General features: G+C 46.1%; 1 protein-coding gene across 6 annotated transcripts in view; it reads right to left on the reverse strand.

Annotated features, from left to right (window-relative positions):
- Window positions 1–23,291, reverse strand: part of PTPN3 (protein tyrosine phosphatase non-receptor type 3) — a 97,553-nt gene that overhangs the window by 68,964 nt on the left and 5,298 nt on the right. For 2 of the 6 annotated variants that reach the window (XM_033123457.1, XM_033123452.1), the window contains exon 2: window positions 16,493–16,718. The exons of 2 other annotated variants lie outside the window; for them this stretch is intronic. In XM_033123457.1, coding sequence (XP_032979348.1) covers window positions 16,493–16,499 — 7 coding nt within the window. In that variant the 5' untranslated portion in view covers window positions 16,500–16,718. Of the gene's footprint in view, window positions 1–13,190; window positions 13,323–16,492; window positions 16,719–23,291 lie in introns of all 6 variants that reach the window. 2 more of the 6 variants (XM_033123453.1, XM_033123454.1) reach the window with 2 other exon arrangements.

The raw sequence follows: 23,291 nt of genomic DNA on the forward strand, positions 1-23,291 counted from the left end.
CTGCCTCTCCCGCTAGACACTAAGCTTCAAAAGGGTAGGAACCGGGTCTGGTTTTGCTCGCTGCATCTCCAACATCTAGCTCTGGGAGGCAGTCAATGAACTCCTGCATCAATGAATAAAAGCGAAATGAAAAAGTGAAGCCAAGATTTATAGTTTGGAAAAATAGCAATCCAACCTGGTAGACAAACAGGTTGGTGAGAGCAGGCAGGAGGAAGGATGGGATAAGTGGGGGCTTCGATTAGAACGCAGCGCGGGGCTGTCTCGTACACGAGAGCCCCTCCAACTGTAACAGGCACACAGCTGGCTGGGGGATTTTAAAGATGTAGACTCGGATTCAAGGAGGCCTGCGTGAAGCCCCAGAGTCTGCATTTCTCAGTCTCCCAGGTGATGCTGCACCTGCTGATCGAGGGTCCACACTGTGAAGGGCAAGTCACAGATAACTGGAAAAGCAGCACCAACTATCAGGGCAGGGCCAGATCTGGGAATCACTCGCAACCAAGGGGAGAGTCGTGGGATGAGAACCAAGCAGGCAGGAGGCCTGAGAATCAAGCCTCAGGGAGCCACAGAGGCAGAGCCGAGCTGCAGGAAACGAAAACACAGGGACATGAAAGCTGTGTAAGATGCTACATCCAGGAGAGAAGGGTGCATGGGATCCCCTCTCCTGTTTAAGAAGCTCTCGGTGAACCTCCAGTCTCCTGTAGATACCCTGTTTCCTTGAAAATAAGGCTGAGCCGCACAATCATCTGTAACGCGTCTTTTAGAGCAAAAATTAATATAAGACCCGGTCTTATCTGATACATATTAATTTTTGCTCCAAAAGACGCATTAGAGCTGATTGCCCATCTAGGTCTTATTTGGGGGGAAACACAGTAGGAATAGGGAATCTTATTTTAATTAAAAAAAAGAAAAAATGCCTGGGACCAGCAGTGGAAGGAAACTGGTTCAGTAACTTAAATTCCACCCACCCCCACCACCCCCACCTTGCCATTTCCAATGAAAACGTCATCAGAAGCAGGGACACACTTTCTGAGTAATACTAAGTTATCAAAAGGCAACAAATGTGTTCCACAATGCTGTAACCATACTGAATTTAAAATGTCAAATTTATTGTTTAGTTCTTGTCTAAGAATGTCAGGTGGCTTACGGTTTCTTTTTAAGGAGGGCGCAGCTCACAGTGGCCCATGCAGGGATCGAACCGGCCACCTTGGTGGTATCACCACCACGTTCTAACCAACTGAGCTAACCGGACACCTCCATTTTTTTTTTTTTTTTTAAAGATACAATAGAACCATTAGTGGGAGGTATACATCAGTCACCTGGGAAGCTTTTTAAAACTATGCCTGTCCTGGTGCCACCCATAAATGGTGGTTCAGTATCCTGGGGTGTGGCACAGAATGGCATTCCCACTGGAAGCTTTCAAAGGAAGGGCCAGGCAGTCAAGGGCTACAGGAGTGGGTTTTCAGGGCACTTCAGGGTTTGCCTTGGAGGGTCAGACTTACTAGAATATAAGCTCTGCAGCATCTGAGCCATTCACTGTGGGGACACTTGTGAGAGTCAGGCATTTCCTCAGAACAGCTAAAACAGAGCTAATGACTCTGGACAGAAAAAAACCAAAGGCGATTTCAAATAGGAGTCACCACATGAAAGTCACATGGGCTGAAGCACCCGTTGCAGGCACTGATTTTTCAAATTGTTCCTCACCTGGGAGGCTCCGTGTCACTAGCACCAGCGTGGGCACCGGTGGGTCTTGTGAACATAAGCATAGTTCATGGCACTCCCTGGCATGATCATGTAGCCAGCTGACAAAATACAGTGGATGGACCAGCAACCCAGAAGAGACATACTCTTTCCTCCTCACATTAATCTCTGTTGCATAAAGGGCTCGGAACCTCATGGCAATGTCATAAATTTGCAGAAATGTTTGTCCCACAATTGTTCCTCAAGCAAACCTCGATAAGAGGAAGCCCGATGTTGAATAAACACATAATCACGCCACGAAATGTTTTCAGCTTGTCTTGAAATTGTATCTTAAACAATCCAGACAGGACAATGGATGCTGACTAACTGCTCCGTTTCCTGTACCACAGCAATTGGAGAACTCATGGTTTCTATGGCTTCCTTTATAAGCCTCTTAATTCTGAACAAAGCCACAACCCAATCAGGAACAGTCTGGCCTCTTCACCCACAAATGATTACAGCTGTAGCTGATGCATTTGTACAATATGGAAGCTAAGCTTGTTCTGTGTGTGCGTGCGTGCGTGCGTGCGTGCGTGCGTGTGTGTGTGTGTGTGTTTAATCAAATAATTACAGCTTTAGAATCTGTTTTGCACTGTAACAACAGAGGTTCTACTATAGTTTTTATCAAAGATTATACTTGAAAGGGGCAACATCTCCCTTTGTACACACCAGGAGTCCAGTAAATCCTTACAAATGTATAAATGTTCCGTTTCCTAAAATTCTGTTTGTTTTAATGAAGACAACTTGCTCAAGTTGAGCGAGTTGCCATAGATTTGAGCTGCTCTACAAACTCAGTGGGCCCAGAAGCAGCAGCACATTGCACACTTGACCACAGACGGCCACACCCTGGGCATGTGAGTCACCGGGGCCCTTGGGTAACAAGGCTTTTACCACCCCCACTCTGAGCTCCTCATTTGCCCTGGAGCCAGATAGGGAAGAGGTGATACTCTATTTCCTAAGGGCCTACACACTAATCCAGGGAACTTTGTTCTTTCACAAGCCCATGGCCCCAGACAGAAGGGAAAGGAGCACATTCTTTCCTGTTAGAGAAAGTTAGAAAGCAACTCCACTCCATTTGGATCGTTTTAAAAGAAAATATTAAGGTTATCTCATACCCTTGTTTGTTAAATGTAAGAACTCAGATGCCCTAACTCAAGAGTGCAAGTTCCAGTTTAAAAAATGAACGAAAGAAAGCAAGTGACTCTCAGGTGTGCGAGTGACTCTCAGGTGGAAACCACAGGTGGCTTGCCACCTGAACCTTCAAGCTGACCCAGGCCAATGCTACCACCTAGTGGCCACCAGAGGAAACCATGTCACCTCCAACTCTTCCTCTTTCAGGAATACAGACAGCTTTGCTCCTTTTATCACTCGTAGTTCAGCTCATTTCAAAAACCTCTCTCACAATATATAATGCTTTCTCTGTGGCTCAAGTCCTTCCTCCCTTTCTCTGACTTCTTCCCTAGTGAACCCAGAGCTCTCCATTTTTAGGGGGTGGGGGGCAATTCATGAGCCCCAACAGATACCTGATCAGCTGGAGAGGGACATCTCTAGCGCAGAAGGGTAGTAAACACTCATGGACCAGCCATGCTAGACAGATGACTCATCAAATTAAGTGTGCTTCTCGTCAGCTACCAATATTTCATGTATTTAAGATAAATGTTTTATTTGTTTAGTTGCTAATACCAGTATTATTTTCTCCTTTGTTTAGTTGCCAATACCAATACACAGCAGTTGGGCTGCTTTATGGGTTAACTAAGTCTGGGATGGGGGCAGGGGGCAAACCCAGGGCCCTGAATCACTCAGGACTTTACTGGTACCTATAGGGAAACAAAGAGCTTTCTAAGTTGTTGGCTTGCACCTCACAGGACGGCTTCTAGTTCTGGTCTGTTTTAAGGCCAGGCCTAAGTGTTCTCTGAAATAAGTGGTGTGTTCCCGTCTAAAGATAAAATTTACAAGCATCTGGATGAGGACCGATCATTTATCAAGCCCTAGATTAAGACTGGATCAAACCATAAGAATGTTTGCTTGATCAAACTATAAGTACATATGCTTTATTAAGTTGCTAAAGAAGAAATACTGATTAAAATATTTCTTTAAAGTCTCTTTTTAACCAGAGACTTAAAAAACTTTCATGTTCTGAAGCATCACCTGGGGAGTTTGTTAAAATTCTTGGCACCACCTACAGAGATGCTGGTTTAGTGAGGACTCAGAAAATGGTATTTTAAAACTTAAAATATTTTTGAACTTATAGAAAAGCTGCAAGAAAAACAGAACTCCTGTATCCCCCTGTTGGCCTGGATTCAGCTGTTAACACTTTGCCACTTCCACTTTTATCTCTCCTCCCTAAACACCCACCCCCATGCTTTTAACTGAACACTTGAAAAGTTGTAGATATCATGCCCCTTTATCTCTAAATATTTTAGCATGTACCTCCCAAGAACAAGGACATTTCATAATCAGTTTTATTATCACACTGAGACAATTTAACATTGCCAAAACACTTATGCAATATACAGTCCATATTAAAATTCTGCAACATTGTTCTGACGTCTTCTGTTTCTTCCCTCCTAATCCAGGATCCCAACCAGGACCTTGCCTTGCTTTCGTTGTCATATAGAAATTGTGCTTTTTAATAAGCACGCCAGGAGACTGTGCAGAAGGTCTAAGCACCACACAGTGGAAAACTCTCTACCAGATCATCTTCAGGGTTCCTTTCGGTTTTGAGCGTCTGTGCCTACAGCCAGGGGCTTGGTTAGGTCAGCATCCTAGGTCAGTTTTCCTGTCTGTATTACAAGTCGATCCCAGAGCTAAAAAAGAGTTTCTACAGCTTAGCACTTGGTCCTGGCAAAGCACTTCTTAAGGCGCTGAAGTAACAGACTTTCCAGTCTATATGTCAGTGCTGGGATTAGCACTGTTGTCATAACAGAGAGGAAGAAAGCAACATGAAAATAACATCAGTTTAGAAAGGATTCTATCACTTGATATTATATAACCAGATGTCTTGGCTTGTTCACTCAAATTAGCTCACATCTTTCCCAGACAGCAATTCTTACTGATTCAGAATATCCAAGTCATTAAAAAAGAAAGAAAGAAAGAAGGAAGGAAGGAAGGAAGGAAGGAAGGATGGAAGGAAGGAAGGAAGGAAGGAAGGAAGGAAGGAAGGAAAAAGACAGACCCCACAGTGCCTTCTGTTATGCACATTTTCTCAGAAATGGGTGACAGTGAGCTACCATTGTCATAAGGAAGAAAAGAAACCAAAGGAAAAGAGAGGTATGCATTTTGTATAATTAGGCTTTGCAAATGTTAGTAATGAAACTCAGCCCAACTAATTAAAAATTAGTGATTTTAGTTTCCATAAATCCTATTTCACATTATTAATTTTAAAGTATGTGCAGCTGATAGAATTACCATACAACTCGTCCATGAAATTTAATTTTCCTCATGACTACAATTTTCATAAATTTACCAATACTACCTTCCGACATTTTTTCCACTTATTTGGCTTTTTAACTTTCCAAAGTACAACATTTCATAAGAAAGATAAACATATTAACTTATTTTAAAAGCTACCTTGTAATATAAACATCACTACCGAATACTTACTAAATTAGAAAAAAAAAATCTATTCATTCAGTGAGGCATTTTCGTATTGCTCATTCAACATCAAAGCCAACAAACTAATTTATCCTGAGCCTAAATCCTGAAAAATTAATTTTTAAATAACATCTTTAAAGCTTCGAGCCCGATAATAAATACAATCATCCCAACTAACAATGGAAACACCGGTGCACAAGACTTATTTTTAATTTGGGTATCCATATATAAAAGTACTTAATACCTTTTATTTATAAAAATGCTTCCATGAATGCATTTATGAAAGTTTTTAAGTCTGACTTCACATTATTCTGACCACATGGGAGAAAATGCTCACACAAGTCACTTTAATAACATAGCTCAATACTCAAATTATCTTGCAATTATTAATCCTAATAATCCAAAGTACAATCTTAGGATCCAATCATTTGTTCCATAGATCCTATAATTTGTTCATGGAGTGGAATTCCAACTGGAGCCCCCAGGAAACAGGGTGGGGTAATTTGTAGGATTAGTTTATTCAAACAGAAACCCGCAATGACCACCCTTGTTCTCATACAACTTCAAAATGTCAAATACTTTTCTTGTTATGAAGTCAGGGTTTATTTATAGGTTCGACACCGTGACACTTGTAAAACTAACAAAATAAAAGTTATACTTGATACTGGGAGGATAACACGAAGTAGTTTTAAGCTCCCTGAAGGGCAAGATAAAGAACGCTGTGGGAGCTACAGGAGTTTCGGGAAAGAGGTAATGTTGCTATAAAGAGAAACCAACTTCTTATGTTCCATGAGCCGTGTTTTCAGGGTTGGAATGACAAGCTAGTAACTGAAACACAAAGTCTGCTCCTAAGAGATCAGAAAACTCACGTTAAACGTGTGAGTATTTAAGAATTAAGGCATTACCTTCCCCCCTATCACTCACAGTACCACACAGAGAGGAAAACAGCACAAATTCCGCGTACACAGCTCTCAAGAAGCTGACAGGAGCCCCTCATGCCCTTCCTAACGTGACCCTTTCCCCAGAAGTGACCACTCTCCTGACTTTGAAGCCCATTTTCATGACATTTTTTAAAATAAGATTTTCAGTTGGGGAGTTTTTGTTTTGTTTTACGTTTAGGAAGTTTATCATGATGCAGTAGTAAACGACATCCCCCCAAATTTCGCAGGACTCGACCCTCCCAGGGCCGCCTCTGCACGCGTGTGGACGCTTCTGGCAGCCTGTGTTGTGTGGGCTGTAGAGACATGAGAAGGGCTGGGCGTCGGCCTCCCCCCAAGTATGTCTTTATACCGTGCCGGCTAAACTTCTCCTGTTACGTGCCAACTCAGCGAACCCAGAAACTTCAGGGGCCAGCAAGCCTGCCTCCTGAGAGAAAAAGGAGACACACGCCAGCCCAAGCAGGAACTGAACCCAACCATGCTGAGGAAAATGACTTCCAGGACTAACCACCAGACAAGCTATCCCAACAGCCTGCAAGCAACTGGCCAAATTCCCCTCCCAATCACAGGACTACAATTTCACAGACTCATCGATCTTGTTTATAATTACGTTCAGTTTATAATTACGTTTTAGTTTAGCAAAGGAGTTCCGGACCATTTACTTACTCAGTATTCATTTACTAGGCACCTGCTCTGTGCCAGGCCAGAAAGTGGGGGTGGGTGTGGAGCAGAGGTGCCTAGAGTTTCAAGTTCTAAGGGAGATGAAAGCCCAGGTGCCAGAGGAACAGGAGGAAGGCTCCTGACTGGGGTGGAATTGGGCAGTACAGTTCACCAAGGCTTCACAGGGAATTTTGCAGGACGAAGGGAAATTGGCCAGGTGGAGGCAGCAGTCCAGAAATGGCACTGCGGGTACAAAGGCCAGGAGATGAATGAAGCACATGGGCATTTTAGAGACGCCAGGTTTAGTAGGAGTGTCAGGAATAACTGAAATCCCAGAGAAATGTTAGGGAGGAGATTAGCTTCGTCAAAAATTCAAGGGGCTAAAAAAAAAAATTCAAGGGGCTGTCACACAAAAGAGGAATTACGATATGCTGTGAGGCTCCAGGAAGCTCAGCGATGGAATCCGGCAGAGAGATGGGTTGGAACCCCAGCTTAGCCGCTTATCAGCTGTGCAAACTTACAGAGATCACCCACCCTCTCTGAGACTCAGTTTCCTTAACTATAAAAGGGAGGAAATGTTCTCTGCCTTCTAAGGTTGTTTTAAGCACTGAAGATAAAATGTCTGCAAATTAACTGACACCTAGCAGGGCCCAATCAATGATACATATTGTTACTATCGTTAGACTGATTACTTTAGATCACAAGGCTTCAAGGGGTGGAAGGAGAAACGAAACGGAAGGAAGAGTTTTTGAAGAGTCAAAGCTGCACAATTATGAAGGGAGAGCTTCGGGGGAGCGGGAGCGCCCCATCAATAGAAGTAACCAAGCAGAGAAGCTGGATAAGGCTGGAGCGGGTAGGATGGATGAACTTTGAGCTTCCAGGACCAAGATTCTGTTATGACTTCTGTTTCAAGAGTACCGAGGTTAAATTTCTGTACATGTAAGCACTACTCAGAGCAGCACTGTTCAAAACTGGATTTCCTTACATTCATTTCTCATGGGAAATAATTCTAAACAGATACCTCATACCTCAATAACCAAAAAATAAAAAAAATAAACTAAAATGGCCCATCAAACCATGAAATAGGGGCTAAAATAACATGAACAGACAAAAAGCCATATGTAAAGCTCAAAATATAGATGATGGAATACGTTTTACAATTGAGCAGTTTCTACCTAAAATTAGGCTACCAATCTCTTTTCATTCTCCCTCTGAATAGTTCAACTAGGCCCCAAACAGACTGGAAAACAGGATGGAATAAATTTGCTGTACAGGGACATGAATCAAGTTGCATAAACTTTACAAAAATACTGTGCTAATATTTGCCCTCGGGGCAGACACGCCCATTTGGGTGTCATTCCATGATATTTCTATCTTAGGCTCCAATCACCACCCCTGTGCACCTCAAAGTAGAAGCCTTCAGAAAACAGCTCAAGTCACTTTGAAAGATTTGAGATGTGCTAATCACTGTGCATCCCAGCCAAGAAGCTGGAATCTCACAACCGGACCATCCCGTCAGCTCTGCTCCTGCCAAGCAGTCTGAAGCCAGCGGCAGTCTGGCCAGAGAAACACAATCCTCAGCACCAGGAGCCCTCGCCATAATTTTATCTCAAGGAAACACAGAAAAATATCTCCCAGCCCTTCCCCCCACAGCATCACCCTATTTGTCACTGATTGGCCAAGGGACGGGGAAGTCACCAGTGCATTTTTCCTTTCGCTTGGTTTCCCAGCTTAGAGCCTCCAAGGCTCCTTCCAGCTGTAAAATCCTCTGCCTGTAGGGTTTTAATCCGAGAGGCCATCTCAGGTTACATTAGGTACAGTAACCCTGCTGGTTGCCAGCGCCTCTAGAAACCAAGATAAAATGTATTTTTATGCCGCGTAGTCAGATTTCCAGGGCTTTCTGTCTTGGTGAGATGGGGTCAGGAAATAATGAAAGGAAACTGCATTAACGCTCAGAGACTTACGAGTATAAAGCCGAGTATGAAGCCACTGCCAGATGCTACTCGGAATAACAGTGTTCAGGAATAATCAAATGAAAGTATCTCTTGTTGCTACTATTGTTGCATTTACTTGTACTGAGGCCTTCCACGAGCTGGGAGCTGGGACTACAGACCAATGCACCCCATTTCTTGATTGCCAGGGGCACTCAGCAACTGGGACCAGGAACACTGCTGCCTGGGGGCTTCAGGTGGCCAGGATTTCAGTGAGGCAGGGCTGACTAGAGGCCTGAAGGAACAAGCCAGACCGGGGTTCCAGCCTCTCCTCCGCCATTCCCAAGCTGGCACGACCTTGGACAAATTAGGTCTCCGTTTACTCACCTATAAGGTATCCTGAGGAGCAGTGGAGGCGCTGGCCCACTACAGACACCTCCTCGACACCAGCTCCTATGAGCACTCGTGAGAACTGCCACTCTCTCCACCCACCTCACTCCTCGTCCCCAGCCTGTTGCCATTCCCAGGCTTCCGGTCCTGAGGAGCCACCAAAGGCCCTACCTCCAGGGCTTCAGAGTTTTCCAGATACTTTCACACCCATCACTCCTGGCTCTATTCATGCCGACTGGTCTGGTGGGCAGCACGCTAGTCTCATTTTACAGATTGGGAGATTAGACTCAGAGAACCTTGCCCAAGTCAGAATCAGCCTGCAAAAGGGGTAACACGTAGTCCCAAGTTCAGGGCAGGGTATCACATACCTGCCCACTGAGTCCCGGCCCACATGACTGGGAAGAAGGTGAATTACAGGTGATTCACGGAGGGGAAAAGGCCCCACTTAATCACTACTGTCTCCCACTGACTAAAGGTATGTTCTTACCCTTTGAGATAATCTTCATAAACACTCCCCATAGCTCACGTGTTGGTCAATTTCCTCTTAGGGCAGAAATGGTCCAGGAAACCTTTCCCTCTTAATTAATTCTGCGACATCAGAAACCTGAGTAATGACTTGGGTATGTATTACCATATTTCCTCCATTCTAAGATGACAATCGATTTAACAGGTATTTTAGACAATTTTAAAGAAACAGTACATCCACAGTACATTTTGTGGACATCATGCTGATTTCAGAAAAGTTAAGATGTGGAACACATGTCTTTCAGAATTGCAGAAGCATAGTGAATGAGTTCCTCTCCCTTTTGAAAAAGGCGTGGGCTAAAGGCCCTTCCAGCTCAACAGGCAGCCACCCCAGGGTTAATTATTCGCAGAGTGGGCCACCTCATTTCCTGATGCCAGGCCCTGGGTTTGGCTTGGGGCCTCGCCTACCCCATAACCCAGAGCTCTCCTTCTGGCACCAGCAAGCACCTGCTTCTGCACCCGCCTCTGGGGATCTCAGAACTGCAAGGACTCCGGATGGAGGCCCAGGTGCATTACAGCCCCTGGGAGGCTGGGCTTCTCAATGAACTTGAGCTCAACCAGAGCCTGCCCGCTCACCTCTGGGGCACACATGCCAGCTCTCAGCCAAGGATCTCATGCCAGTCAAGGGGTGGGGAAACTGACAAACTCGGGGAGTGGGGAGGCATCGCGGGTGTGGCAGCAGCCTGGGTCCCCAGGAGGATCCAGGATAGCCTCACAGCATCTACACCTTGAGGGCCTTTCAACCAGCTGCGGGACGTGATTGGCCAGTGCAGAATCCACCTCCATGGCTGTGAAATAAACAAACTGGCTCTGCCCACCTGACGGTTAACTAACCCTGCAGGGGAAGAAGGACAGGGCAGCTCAGTAGAACAGCTGCCGCGCAGGGCACGCTCTGATGTGCTCACGGCAGATAAAACCAACAGCACTGTCTTGTTTGTTTGGAGACTATTTTTTTAAATAGTTGTACTTACAATGTCTATACAATCATACAGCCCACTCTTTCCCACTATCAAACACTTCACTGGCATGTTATGGTTTTACAATATTCCACCCAGTGGAATCCCAGCCATGGCTGGGCGTCTGGATGGCTTCTCATTAGTAGGGCTCAGACTTCCAAAAGAACCCACAGTCAACCCAGAGAGGGAAGGAGAACGTGACTAAGGCCAGGCACAAGTGTCAGTGAAGTAGGGGCCAGCTGAGCCCTACTTTAGGACAAAAGGACCAAAGATGGGGTTAGACCACCACCTGGAAGATAATGGCAAAACGAATGAGCAGGTAAATGATAATTTGGGTAAAACCACCAGATTTACTGTTTTCTGTCTTTCCTACCTGGCAGAAACTTTTTCCACTGGAAGGATGAAATTAAAGGGCATGTGACGGCATCTTCTAGGAACCATGATACTCTACACCTATTATCTCATTCGACTCCCACATCAGGAGAAAGAACCAGGCTGAAGACCATGCCTGAGGTGACCTGGCACAGAGCAGAACCCAAGCCCTGTGGCTCCTGACACTTCCTGTCACACTTCTCCCAGACGTCGCCTACTTGCTGTGGTCTCCTTCATTGCAGTAAAACAAACAGAACATAAAACTTGCCATTTTAACCATTTTAAGTACACGATTCAGTGGCATTAATTACATTCACAACATTGCGCAACCATCACCACTGCCCAGTTCCACAACTTTGTCTTCACCCACAAACAGAAACTCTGTACCCATTAAGCAATAACCCCTCATTCCCTTCCTCCCCCAACCTCTGGACACCTTGACTTCCTGTCTCTATGAATTTGCCAAATGCTAGGTATTTCATATAAGTAGAACCATACAATATTTGTCCTTTTGTGTCTGGCTTATTTCACTTGGCATAATGTCTTCAAGGTTCATCCATATTGTAGCATGTGTCAAAATTGCCTTTTTGAGGACAAGTAATATTCCACTGTATGAACAGACCATTTTGTTTATCCATTCGTCTGTTGGACCTGGTTGTTCCTACCACTTGGCTATTGTGAATAAGTGCTGCAGTGCACACTGCTGCATGAACATCTGTTTGAGCCTGTTTTCAGTTATTTTGGGGTGTATACCTAGGAGTGGGACTGATGGGTCATAATGGTAATTCTGTTAAGCTTTTTGAGGAACCACCAAACTTTTCTACAAAAGCTGCACCATTTTATATTCCCACCAGCAACGTAAGAGGCTTCCAATTTCTCCCAATCCTCACCAGTACTTTTTGTTAATAGCCATCTTACTAGTTGTAAAGTGATAGCTCACTGTGGTTGATTAGCATTTCCCTAATTACTAGTGATGTTGAGCATCTTTTCATGTGCTTATTGGGCACCTGTAGATCTTCAAAGAAATACTGTGTTTCCCCGAAAATAAGACCTAGCGTGACAATCAGCTCTAATGCGTCTTTTGGAGCAAAAATTAATATAAGACCTGGTATATTGTATTATATTGTATTGTATTATATTATATTATAAAGACTTGGTCTTATATTATAGTAAAATAAGACTAGGTCTTATATTAATTTTTGCTCCAAAAGACGCACTAGAGCTGACTGTCTGGCTAGGTCTTATTTTCGGGGAAACACGGTATATCTTCAAGTCCCCTGCCTACTTTTTAATTGGGTTATCATAATTTGAGTTGTTGAGTTATAGGAGTTCTTTATATATTCTGAATGTTAAATCATGATCAGATACATGACTTGCAAATATTTTCTCCCATTTTGTAGGTTTTCACTTTCTTAATAATGTCATTTGATGCACAAAAGTTTTTTAATTTTGATGAAGTCCAATTTATCTATTTTTCTTGCTGCTCATGCTTTTGGTGTCATATCTAAGAATTCATTGCTAAATCCAAGGTCATGATGATTTACCCGTAATGTTTTTTTTTAATAAGTGTTTATGGCTTTAGCTCTTAAATGTAGGTCACTGATCCATTTTGAGTTAATTTTTATACATGATATAAGGTGGGGGCTGCCTTGTTTTTTCCTGACCAGGATCCCTTCCCCATCCGGATCTTCGGGCAGAGCTACCATCACTGCACTAGATCGTGAACTTCATGAAGGCAGGGTCTGGGTCTGGATCTTTTAAAAATCACCCCTGTGGTGTACACAGCCAGCCCAGTGCCTGGTACCCAGCAGGTGCTCAATAATGAACTGAGATGAATGGATGGCTGAGTGGATAACCTGCATCCCCCCAGCGCTTATTACTACTGTAACACCCCCCCAACTGACTGAAAGACTCTTGCTGTCACAAGGTAGTAAATCTACTAGGCTAAACATAGAAGAACTAAACACATAACAAGTGTATTTATACACTCCTATCATTTAAACTAAAATGATCCGAGATCTAGCGAGCATACTTAACTAATGACAGGGCAGAGGGCCCCAGCCCTGGAAAGCTCAACACGTCCTTACCAGTCTCCTAGTTCAAGTCCCTCATTGCACAAAAGAGGACACTGAAGGGCAGACGGAGGCAGTGACTTCCCAAATCCTGGACTTCAACTCCCAGGGCTTTCCCCACCGAACACAGGCCTCAGTGATCCCTCACTGCAGATAAGCAACAAAAAGGTATGAGATTAGTCCTGTTCCTTCCAAGGGGAGGAGTCGCCTTCTGGCTCCAAAACCAGCAACAAAAGCCAAAGCCTGGGTCCTCGTAGATCTTCGGGTCCACAGGAAACTCCCTGCCCTGCTCACCAGCACCCCACCGGCTCTCTCTGCTCCAGCCACACTGCCCCGTTTCCTGTTCCTGGGTCGCACCCAGCCCGTTCCCACCTCAGGTTTCCATAGTTGCTCGCTCTGCCTGGAACACCCTTCCCTCAGACATGCTCCACCTGCTCTCTTCCCTACTTTCTTCCTGACTCTGCTCAGCGAGGCCTCCCCGTGACTCCTTCTCTCCCTTTTAAATGGCTTCTTAGCATTTATCACCACCGGACAGATCACATTTGTTTATGGCCCACTTCCTCCCAATTCCCACATCACTACCTCCTACGAGAATGAAGTTCCTGGAAGGCAGAACTTTCTAGTTAACTGCTGTATCCCTAGCAACTGGAACAGTGTCGGGAAAACATGAGGTGCTCAATACATATCTGAGGAATGCATGGATTAAAAGGATAAAATGGGGGACACCACACGGTTTACTATCTCGCTAAGCGGTACAGAGGGGAAGGCAGGCAGCTCCACACTCACAGGTGAGCGCTGCCTGGACCTGAAGCCAGAGGCTGTCCTGGGGTCCTGGGCCATCGTGGGTGATCACACACTCCTACCCGTCTCAGTTAGGCCCGAAATGCTGGCAGCTGTTACTCTGCTGACCTGGCCACAGAGAATGGAGTCTTTCCCCACAGGTGCTTAATAAATGTTCATGAAATGCACACACAAATGAACGAACAACTACTGTACATAGGGCTTACATCGGCACTTTTAGAAGGCTTGAATCAGCGCTCCTAATCATTCCAGCCATGCTGGGAGGTGGCGTGACTGAGTAATTCCATTTCTGGGAACCTCCTGTCATGATATACCCAGAGACGTTTATAACGTTGAAAATTACTACCAAAAAAGTGAATTTCCAACTTTAGAAGGCCAGGTAAGTAAATCACAAAATAGCCACAGGACACCCATGAAGACTTCATAATGACATGGAGAATGATTAGAATATTAAGTAAAAAATGCTGGCCATAAAATCATTGTAAAAATTGTATCTACAGTATGACCACAACTATAAGGGAACTCACAAGAACATGAAAATATAATTGTTAGCTTTTCTATCCTTTCAGTCTTTCTGTATTTCCTAAATTGTCTGAGCAATGAGTTAAGAAAATCAAATGCACAGAACTTTAAAAAATGTTGTCGCTTGATGTTTTATTGGTACCCGGAGTATGTAACTGCTTCAACTTGTCCCCTGACTCTCTGACTCTCTTCTCCCGTTTCTGCGTTCACATGATCCTGCTTCCTCTTCTGCAGCTTGCACCTGGCACCAACAGCCCTCCCAACCCTGCCACAGCTCCGGCCTTGTACCATACCTGCAACCACTCCTTCCCTAGAAACCCAACTCCGAAGCTGGGCTACGCCACCTGACACTCTCCTGGCCCAGAGACCCCAGTCCAGGCCTGACTCCTCCACTTCCCAGCTCTGTGGCTGTGGTATGGGCAAGATACTGAACCTCTCTGAGACTCCATTTCCCCCTCTGCAAAATGAGGTTGACCCCCCCTCACAGGGCATCTGAGCCTCAGGGTGCTCATGGCACCCACCTCACAGAGCTCTTCTGAGATGGAGGTTAAATGTCACGACTGTGAGTGTGACAGCTCTAGACCCTGCCATGGGGGCCCCAACCTGCTGGCTCCACCCAGCCTGGTGAAGCCGAAATTCTTTATCCTCCATCTGCCTAAATCTGGGCACGTTCTCTCCTGGAAGCGGAAGAAAAGCAGCTGTGCCCTTGCATCTTAGAACACCACAATGGGTTCGCGGTTGAAGTTCCCATTTCCCCACTGACTCCTCCACTCCTTCAGAGAACTCACAGCCCCAGTGGCACTCCTCAGAGTTGATGCCCAAATCTGTTCCCCAGCACTCACCCTTCCCGACTCCCCACTCTATCTTCTCAAGTCTTCCCAGCATTTTTACTTGAGGTCCTGCTGACTCCTTAAGCCATCTTCCCCCATTCACACCAACACTCTCCCAGACACCCAGCTCAGTGCTTGGCTCTCAGTGCTGTCTTTTAGTCACAGGGCTTTACACATTCTTCCTTCATGAACTTTCTGCATTCATCCCTCTCTATGATGCCTCAGGCATTTAATGAGTACCAACTGCTGCCAGGCTCCGTGGCAGGTGCTGGGGTTCAGAGGTAACAGGCTATGTCAGGCCCCTGCCCTCTGGGAACTCACAGGCTGGTCAGAGAGATGCATGAATCACCATCTCTCAGCGTGCTAAGTGCTGTGAAGACAGGAAGCACCACTGGCTGCTGGGGCCTTGTCTGGAGTGTGACACAGCTACCCCGACAGAAGAAAACAGCTCCTCAGTGGATTCCGATGGCAAAGCTGGACCTCAGAGGATGGAGTATCAAACAGCAAAATCAAATTACCCAATGCTTATCCCGAAGCCCTCCAGGGCCCCTACTGCCCCTATCTGTTATCATCCACAATCTGATTCCAATCTCACCTGCCAGACTCCAGACACCTGTGTACACCTGTGACTCCAAACTATCTCCATGAAGCCAGGCAGAGAGCTGTGTGGTTGTACCTGTGTACTTGTGCCTTTTCTACACCCTCTTCTCCATGAGTCTCTCCACCATAAATCACGTTCTGGATCACTGCCGCTCACAGTGGGTCCAACGGCATCAGCCCAGTGCTTGTTAAAAACGCAGAATCTCAGTCATCTGTATGCACATTCAAGTTTGAGAGGCTCTGCTTTCCACCCCACATCAAGTCCCTCTAGGCCTTCGCTTCCTCCTCTTCAACTCCGATGACCCTCACACCCCATTCTCCCCACGGCGGCACCACCTCAGCCCCCACCTGCCCAGGGCAGCACACACAAAGCACAGATCTCTCCATCTCTGGGACCTCCGGCTCCACCTGTGGACAAATGTCACAGTCTGGTCCTTCTGTCAAGCTTACTGAGAGGGACAGATGGCAAGCAGTGACGGATGATAAGCACTTCCTGAGTAGTTATCATATGCCACCAGGAGAAGGGCTTGTCATTATGGAACTTGACCTGTGAGGCGGACATACCTGTCATTCCGAGTGTGAAGACGAGGAAACCAAGATGTTAGGAGGTTCAGCTGGGGTCACAGAGTGAGTGGCAGCGGGGGGTTCTGGAGGTGACCCCAAGCTTACAACCTGCACCGATAGGTAACAATTAACACCACGGCCTCGCAGAGAAAATTCTGTGCAAGGAGGCCAGGAGCTGAGCAAGAACAGCTGCATTTTATGTAGGAAACAGTCACTTGGCCAGGACCTAGAAATGAGGGAGAAAAGGAGTCGAGAGCAAGTGGGAGGCAGACCCTGAATCCCTTCAGCGGCAGACTAAAGAGCTTGGACGTATGGGGGAACGGGAGGTAACGCAGTTTTCAGAGCAGGCTGGTTAAAAGCGGCCACACCTTTCCCTGACATCCACCCCATCCCCTCGGCCCGACGACCATGATCCTTCACCATTTGGGACTTGCTTCTCGGACCCTCCTGGTGCGTCAAACGCAGTCAGATTCTCCCAGGTACACTTGGTTCTGTACTGCCCTCCATGACCCGGCCCCCTCTGCAATCCCAGACCAAAGCCTAGCTCTCAGGGAAATCACCATAGCAAAGCCTTATTAAAAGTCATTGTGTTCCCCAAATTTGGGGAATGTAGTCAATAATGTTGTAAAGATTTTGTAGGGTATCCGACGGACACTTGTCTCATTAGAGAGACCACCTCAGGGATGAGGTAGATGCCTGATCACTGCACTGTACACCTGCAGCTGAAGCTGAACAATAATGAATGTCAACTACAATTTTATGTGTGTGTGTGTGTGTAGTTACAAGAAGCAGAATACAACATTAGGAATAAACAGTGGAAATGTAACAGCTATACGCGATGTAGTAGATTGGGGGAGGGGGGTTGTCACCGTGTGAGGGATACAAATGATAAATGTCTATTACATTGTTTTGCACACCTAAAACTAAAAAAAAAAAAACTCATTAAAAGGGCTTTACAGTGCCCCTCACCGAGGTCCAGCTGCCAGGAACCTTTTCCCTCCTCTCCTGCGATTGGAAGCACCTTCCCCCAAAGGGCTCCCCTCCAACCCAGTCTTCTCACATCAAAGCATCAGTTTCCACACTCATCTCCTGGAGGAAGTCCTGAGACGCACCGTCCCCTTCAGCCAAACACCCTAAGGAGGCCCAGCTGGGCCCTGGGGGTAGAACAGAGTAAGGGGCGTCTGCCCTGGAGAAGCCGACCCTGAGTATGTACCCCTTTAAAGGGAAAACATTCACGACCCCTCCACCCCCAACATTCGTGCACCTGGACCTATTTGGTAATTTTTAAGAAACAGGTATTTCTTAGTCCTTTAAAATGTCTTGCAGTAGCAGATACTCACTGCAACAACGAATCTGCCTTAAGGACTGAAAATTTTAAGATTAACTTTGTTTAAAACAGAAGACGTTAAAATTACAACACAAAAGTTTTCAATTCTTGCATTATTTATAGATTGAAAATATGTCGGTAGAACTTTGTGAAACACAGATCTATTCTAGCGTCTGGCTATTCAACATGTGGTCTGTGGACCAGAGTCTCAACACCACCTGGGAACTTGTTAGACCCCAAGAATCAGAATCTGCATTCTAACACTAAAGCTAGGGAAGCCCTGGCTTAGAGCATATAGTGTGTGGAGTCCGGGGTAGAGAGGGGGTAAAGCAAGAACAGATGGAGCCAGGTACATGGAACCTGCAGAGAGGGAAGGGATCTTATGTATTTTTGTAGGGGACACCTTCTGGTGGCAATGTAAAGGAGGCAGAGGCAGGAGGGGCCTTTTGGGGACAGTAAGCGAAAGGGGAGGCAAATGGGAGAAGTTCAGGAACTAACCCAGTTTTAGCGGGGGTGGAAAAGAGGGCAGGCTGGGGGAAGGATTTCTCAGGTACGATGGGCAGATCTGCCTGGTGCAGGTGTGGGGGTGAGTGAAGTGTGACCCTGGGGTTCCTAAGCTGAAGACTGTGATGATGATGGAGAGGGCGTTTTTCAGGAAGAAGGTGCTGAGCCCTGCTTTGAATGTACAGTGGAGGGACCTGAGGATACTAAGGGGGAGGCGGGCAGATGTGATAGACATAGGACCTGAACTGCCCAGAGACGACCAGGCTGGAGACAGACCTGACAATGGGATCAGGTGAGTTCACCCAGGAAAGCCTGCAGGACAGTAAGAAGATAAAAGGAATGGAGAGCAGAGGGATGAGCCAAGGCGGGCAGGGAGGCAGGAGAGAAGCTGCACCAGAGGCCCTGGCATGAGAGAGGGCGACAAGCCAGCTGCACAGACCAAACCGGCCACTAGTCCTGACAAGTGAGCGATCCCTGGCCACCACAGCATGGGCAGTGTTGGTCGAGAGGCACGTGGAGAAGAATGGGGACAGCAGGCTAGAGCAGGCATGGGCAGATAAAGCCAAGACTGACATACAGATACCTACACATCCAACCTGATATTACTCGTTCTTTTTCATCAGTATTATGTCTTCCCATACACCCTTGTTTGTAGCAGCATTATTTGCAATAGTCAAAAGCTGGAAGCAACCCAAGTGTTCACGGACTCCTGAATGAATAAGCAAAATGTGGTATGTACATTCAATAGAATATTATTCAGCCTTAAAAAGAAAGGAAATTCTGACACATGCTACAGCATGGATGAACCTGGAGGACATTATGCTAAGTGAAACATGACAATCACGAAAAGACAAATGCTGGATGATTCTACGTATAATAGGTACCCACAGTAGTCAAATTCAGAAACAGAAAGTAGAAGGGTAGTTGCCGGGGCTGGGGGAGAGGCAAATGGGGAGTTAGCGTTTGATGTGTTCAGAGTTTCAGTTGTGCAAGATGCAGAGTTCTGGGCTGCACGGTGGTGACGGCAGCACTACAGTGTGACTGTACATAATATCACTGAACTATACACGTCAACATGGTTAAGAGAGTGAATTTTACATTGTGTATTCTACCACAATTAAAAAAAATTGTCTTTCTTTCATTATAGGTATAGAAAATGTGAACACCTGGAATTGAACTGTGTCAAAACAGGTGACAGCAAATCTTTTCCAGTGACTGCAGACTATTCTCCAGAAGGCTTGGCAGTGAAAGGGAAGGGAGTAATCGGGTGGTGATCTAAAGGTGAGGCCAGGCTTAGAGAAGGCTTTTCCCCCGTCATGTGATGTGATGACAATCTTCAACGGTTAAGTGGAGAAGGAAGCTTGAGCCACAAGACACGCCTTTTCTCAGACTGGAGGAAAGGAAGGAGAGGAGAGGAGCCAGAACATGAAGGAGGAGTCAAGGTGACGAGGCTCCCACCAGACAGCCTTGAGCATCTCAGGGCCACAGGCGGTGGGGTCATCTGGAGAGGCCGGGACAACAGGTAGGGGACCTGGAAATAGTGCAAGGGTCAGGTTGGCTGGTGTGGGAGTAACGAGGGAGGACGGGATGCTGGCTGGACAGCAGGGAGGGCCTGGCGAGCTGCGCAGCGCAGCGCACACTGCCTGACGCGATCGCTGCGCCTGGGGCGGCGATCCTCAGAAGGTGATTCCCCCTGTCTGGACCTGCAGCATCACTGGGGAGCTCAGGAGAAACGCACATTTTTCAGGCCCCACCTGAGAGTCTGAGTCAGATCCACAGAATCAGAAACTCTGGGAGCGGAGCCTAGCAGCCTGCGTTTTCACAGATGATTCTGATGTGCTCAAGTTGGAGAAACACTGGCACAGAACACACGCATCCTTCGCTTGATTGCGCTTCACTGGTGTTGTGTATTTCACAAACTGAAGGCAAGACCCTCCACCAGCGAAAAGATCACGACTTGCGTTATTGCAACACTCAATTTATTGTGGTGTCTGGAACCAAACCCACAATATTTGAGGAATGCCTTTATAGAAATTCAACAGAAGGTATATGTCACCTTTTCTATACGAAATTTAAAAAAAAAAAATCAGCCTAGCAACTTCTATGTAAAAGAGCAAGAAATGCATAACCGCTTCAATGTCAATACAACTATTTCTACAGTTAAGAGAAATGCTAAAGGATGTTAACAAAATTATAGAAATATACAGTCCATCTAATAAACTTCCTTAGATGAGATCTAGAAAACACACCTATGATCTGGGGGTTTGAAACTGTACAACATGCGTACCAGCCCCTGCTTTGTGACCTATATGACCTGGAACACGCCACACCCCTTTCAGGGCCTGGCTTCCCCATCTGTAAAAAGAGCTGGAAAAGGTTCTTCTGAGGATCCTTCCAGTTCTGACACTGTGTGATGCTTTCTGTCCTGTAAAAAGTGACCTCCAACTAAATGCTCTTACACAGCTCTGCCTTGTGGGGAGTAAGAACATTTTAAACCAGTAAAACATAACAGTTAACTAGAAAACCTTTCCAGAGTTTAGTAAGTGCTAGTGTCTTGAACACTCCTTTGCTAACTGGCTTTTCCAATAAAGCCACCGATGCCTAGTTATAAAAATCCTGGACTGCACTGGACTGTGTTCATGAAGTCCACATGACCAGGATGCCCAGGAAACACCTCTATACCTTCAGATTTTCAGCCTACAATACTTTTTAACCCAGGAAGGTCGGGTTGATATTTTTTGCTAGGCAGAAAACGGGTTAAAGCACCAGACGATAAGGACCCCAGTGCCTGCCACCTCTGACCGGAGACGCTGGGCACTCAATATTGCAAATGGAGGCTTCCTGATAAATGGCCCCCTATTGACCTTGTTACTGGGATTCCTAGACACTGGCTTCCTGCCTGGTTTCTCTGCATCCAACTCCCTGTCTGCACCTACCGGTCATCTAATGCCCATCCTCTTTGCCTGGGTCTCCAATGCCACCTGCTTCCCTGCCTCTGCCAAAGGCCAGCGACTTGGTTCTGATCTTGGAACGAGGGCTGGGAGAAGGACGTGGGTGTTCGTGCAGGATGGGCCAGGAAGAAGTGTGAGCACCAGGGAAAAAGGAAGAAAAGGTCTGGGGAGACTCTGGTCTCCTGTCCCACCTCCCTCACACACCCCAGCTCTTACACGCCATTTGCATTTGGTCAGTGGGAAGCACAGCTGGCTTGTTTGTCCCCCTTGGGTATCTATCACAGACCCCACCCCTCCTCCTACATCCAGGGTACATAAGTGACTATCCAGGCTCTCATAGTCCCCGTGGCAAGAAGCAGGTGAGGGGAGCGCTGAAAGAAGGCTGGTGTGGCAGGAGCAAAGCTGGGGAGGGAGGGGCATGCCAAAGGAGTGCAAGCACAGAGGGGACCAAAGCCATGAACATGGAACCGGCAGGCAACGCCAAGGAGATGAGTTTTGTCTGTATCCAGTTAGGGGATTCCTAGTGCCAGAGGGTTCTCCTGATCCACCTGCACGACCTCCACCGTCAGAGCACATTTGTGTGGGGTGATCACACTCCCTCATTCGCCTAGGGCAGTCCCCAGCTGAGGCAGGTTGATTAGATGCAATTATTAATAGCTGCCCCTTTTATTCTCAAAATGTTCTGGTTGGGATGATGCTTTCTAGTCGCCCTATTCTTGGCCCCCTAAGCCTGCAAAGTTAGAGTCCCCGTTAGAGAAAGCCTCTTATCATTGGGAGGGACCTCCAGGCCTAGTCTTGCCCCTCATCTATCTAATGTTCCATTCTCCTCTCCAGCATCCCTGCCGAGCCATCACCCGGTGTCTGCTTATATCCCCCTGAGGAAGCCCCTTTTCCAGGAAAGTGGTATTATAAAAACAGCAGGATTCAAACCGAAAAACAGTATGATTGCCACTAAATAACAAATCTTTCAGCAGGAAAAGGAGTGGGAGTGGGGGAAACTAGAAAACCTGCTGACTTTTTCCCTTCCAGCTCCTTCCATCTTACCACCTGTTCATTCAACAAATATTTCCTGAGTGTATTTGATGTGTCGATGGCATGGGAGACACAATGGTGGGTTAAGACAGACCGAGTCATAGAGAGGGGCATTCTACAAAATAACTGGCCTGTACTCTCCCCAAACTGTCAAGACCATGAAGGACAAAGACAGGCTGAGGAAACTGTCTCAGTTTAAAGGAGACTAAAGAGCCATGACAACCATATGCAATTCATGATCTGGGGTTTTCTTTGCTACAAAGGACACTATCATGACAACCGACTAAGGTCTATATTGATTTCTTGATTCTAAAGATTGCACTGTAGTTATATAGGAGTTATCGTTTTTGGAAATACACTGAAGTATTTCTGGGGAAAGGAAGGGTCTACACAGAATCCTTAAATGGTTCAGGAAAAAATACGTATACATAGAAGGATAATGTGAATGGGATAAAATGGTAGCTTTTGGGGAATCTGGGTAAAGGGTATATGGGAGTTCTTTGTTCTATTCTTGGAACTCTTCTGTGTCTGAATGAGGTCAAAATAAAAAGTTAAAAGTAAAAAACAAGTCTAAGAGGAAGTTTGGTGTTTTTTTTTTAAAGAAAGACTGACTTCGGAAATCTCACAGCTGTGGAGACAGGTACTAACACAAATAATTACACTGATTAACTGCAAAACTGCACCTGTGAAAAGTGCTGTAAGAGGAGAGCATCTGGTGGCAGGAGCGTTTACAGCAGGCAGTGTTACCACATCAGGAAGGTGAGAGAAGGCATTGCAATAAGGGAACAAAGCCCAAAACATGAGTTAACTGGGAAGGAGGGAAAGAAGGTTCCAGGCTCTCATAGCCCCTGACTTTTCTTCTCATCCCTGACACTTTAATTTTCTACAACAACCATGTATGAATTTGATAACTAGACCAGGGGAGGGGACTGGTGAAGGGGATGGGGGCCGGGGGAGCCAAGTGGGCCAGGTCTGGGCTCAGGCT

This window comes from Rhinolophus ferrumequinum, chromosome 12, assembly GCF_004115265.2.
Source record: "Rhinolophus ferrumequinum isolate MPI-CBG mRhiFer1 chromosome 12, mRhiFer1_v1.p, whole genome shotgun sequence".
Taxonomy (NCBI): domain Eukaryota; kingdom Metazoa; phylum Chordata; class Mammalia; order Chiroptera; family Rhinolophidae; genus Rhinolophus; species Rhinolophus ferrumequinum.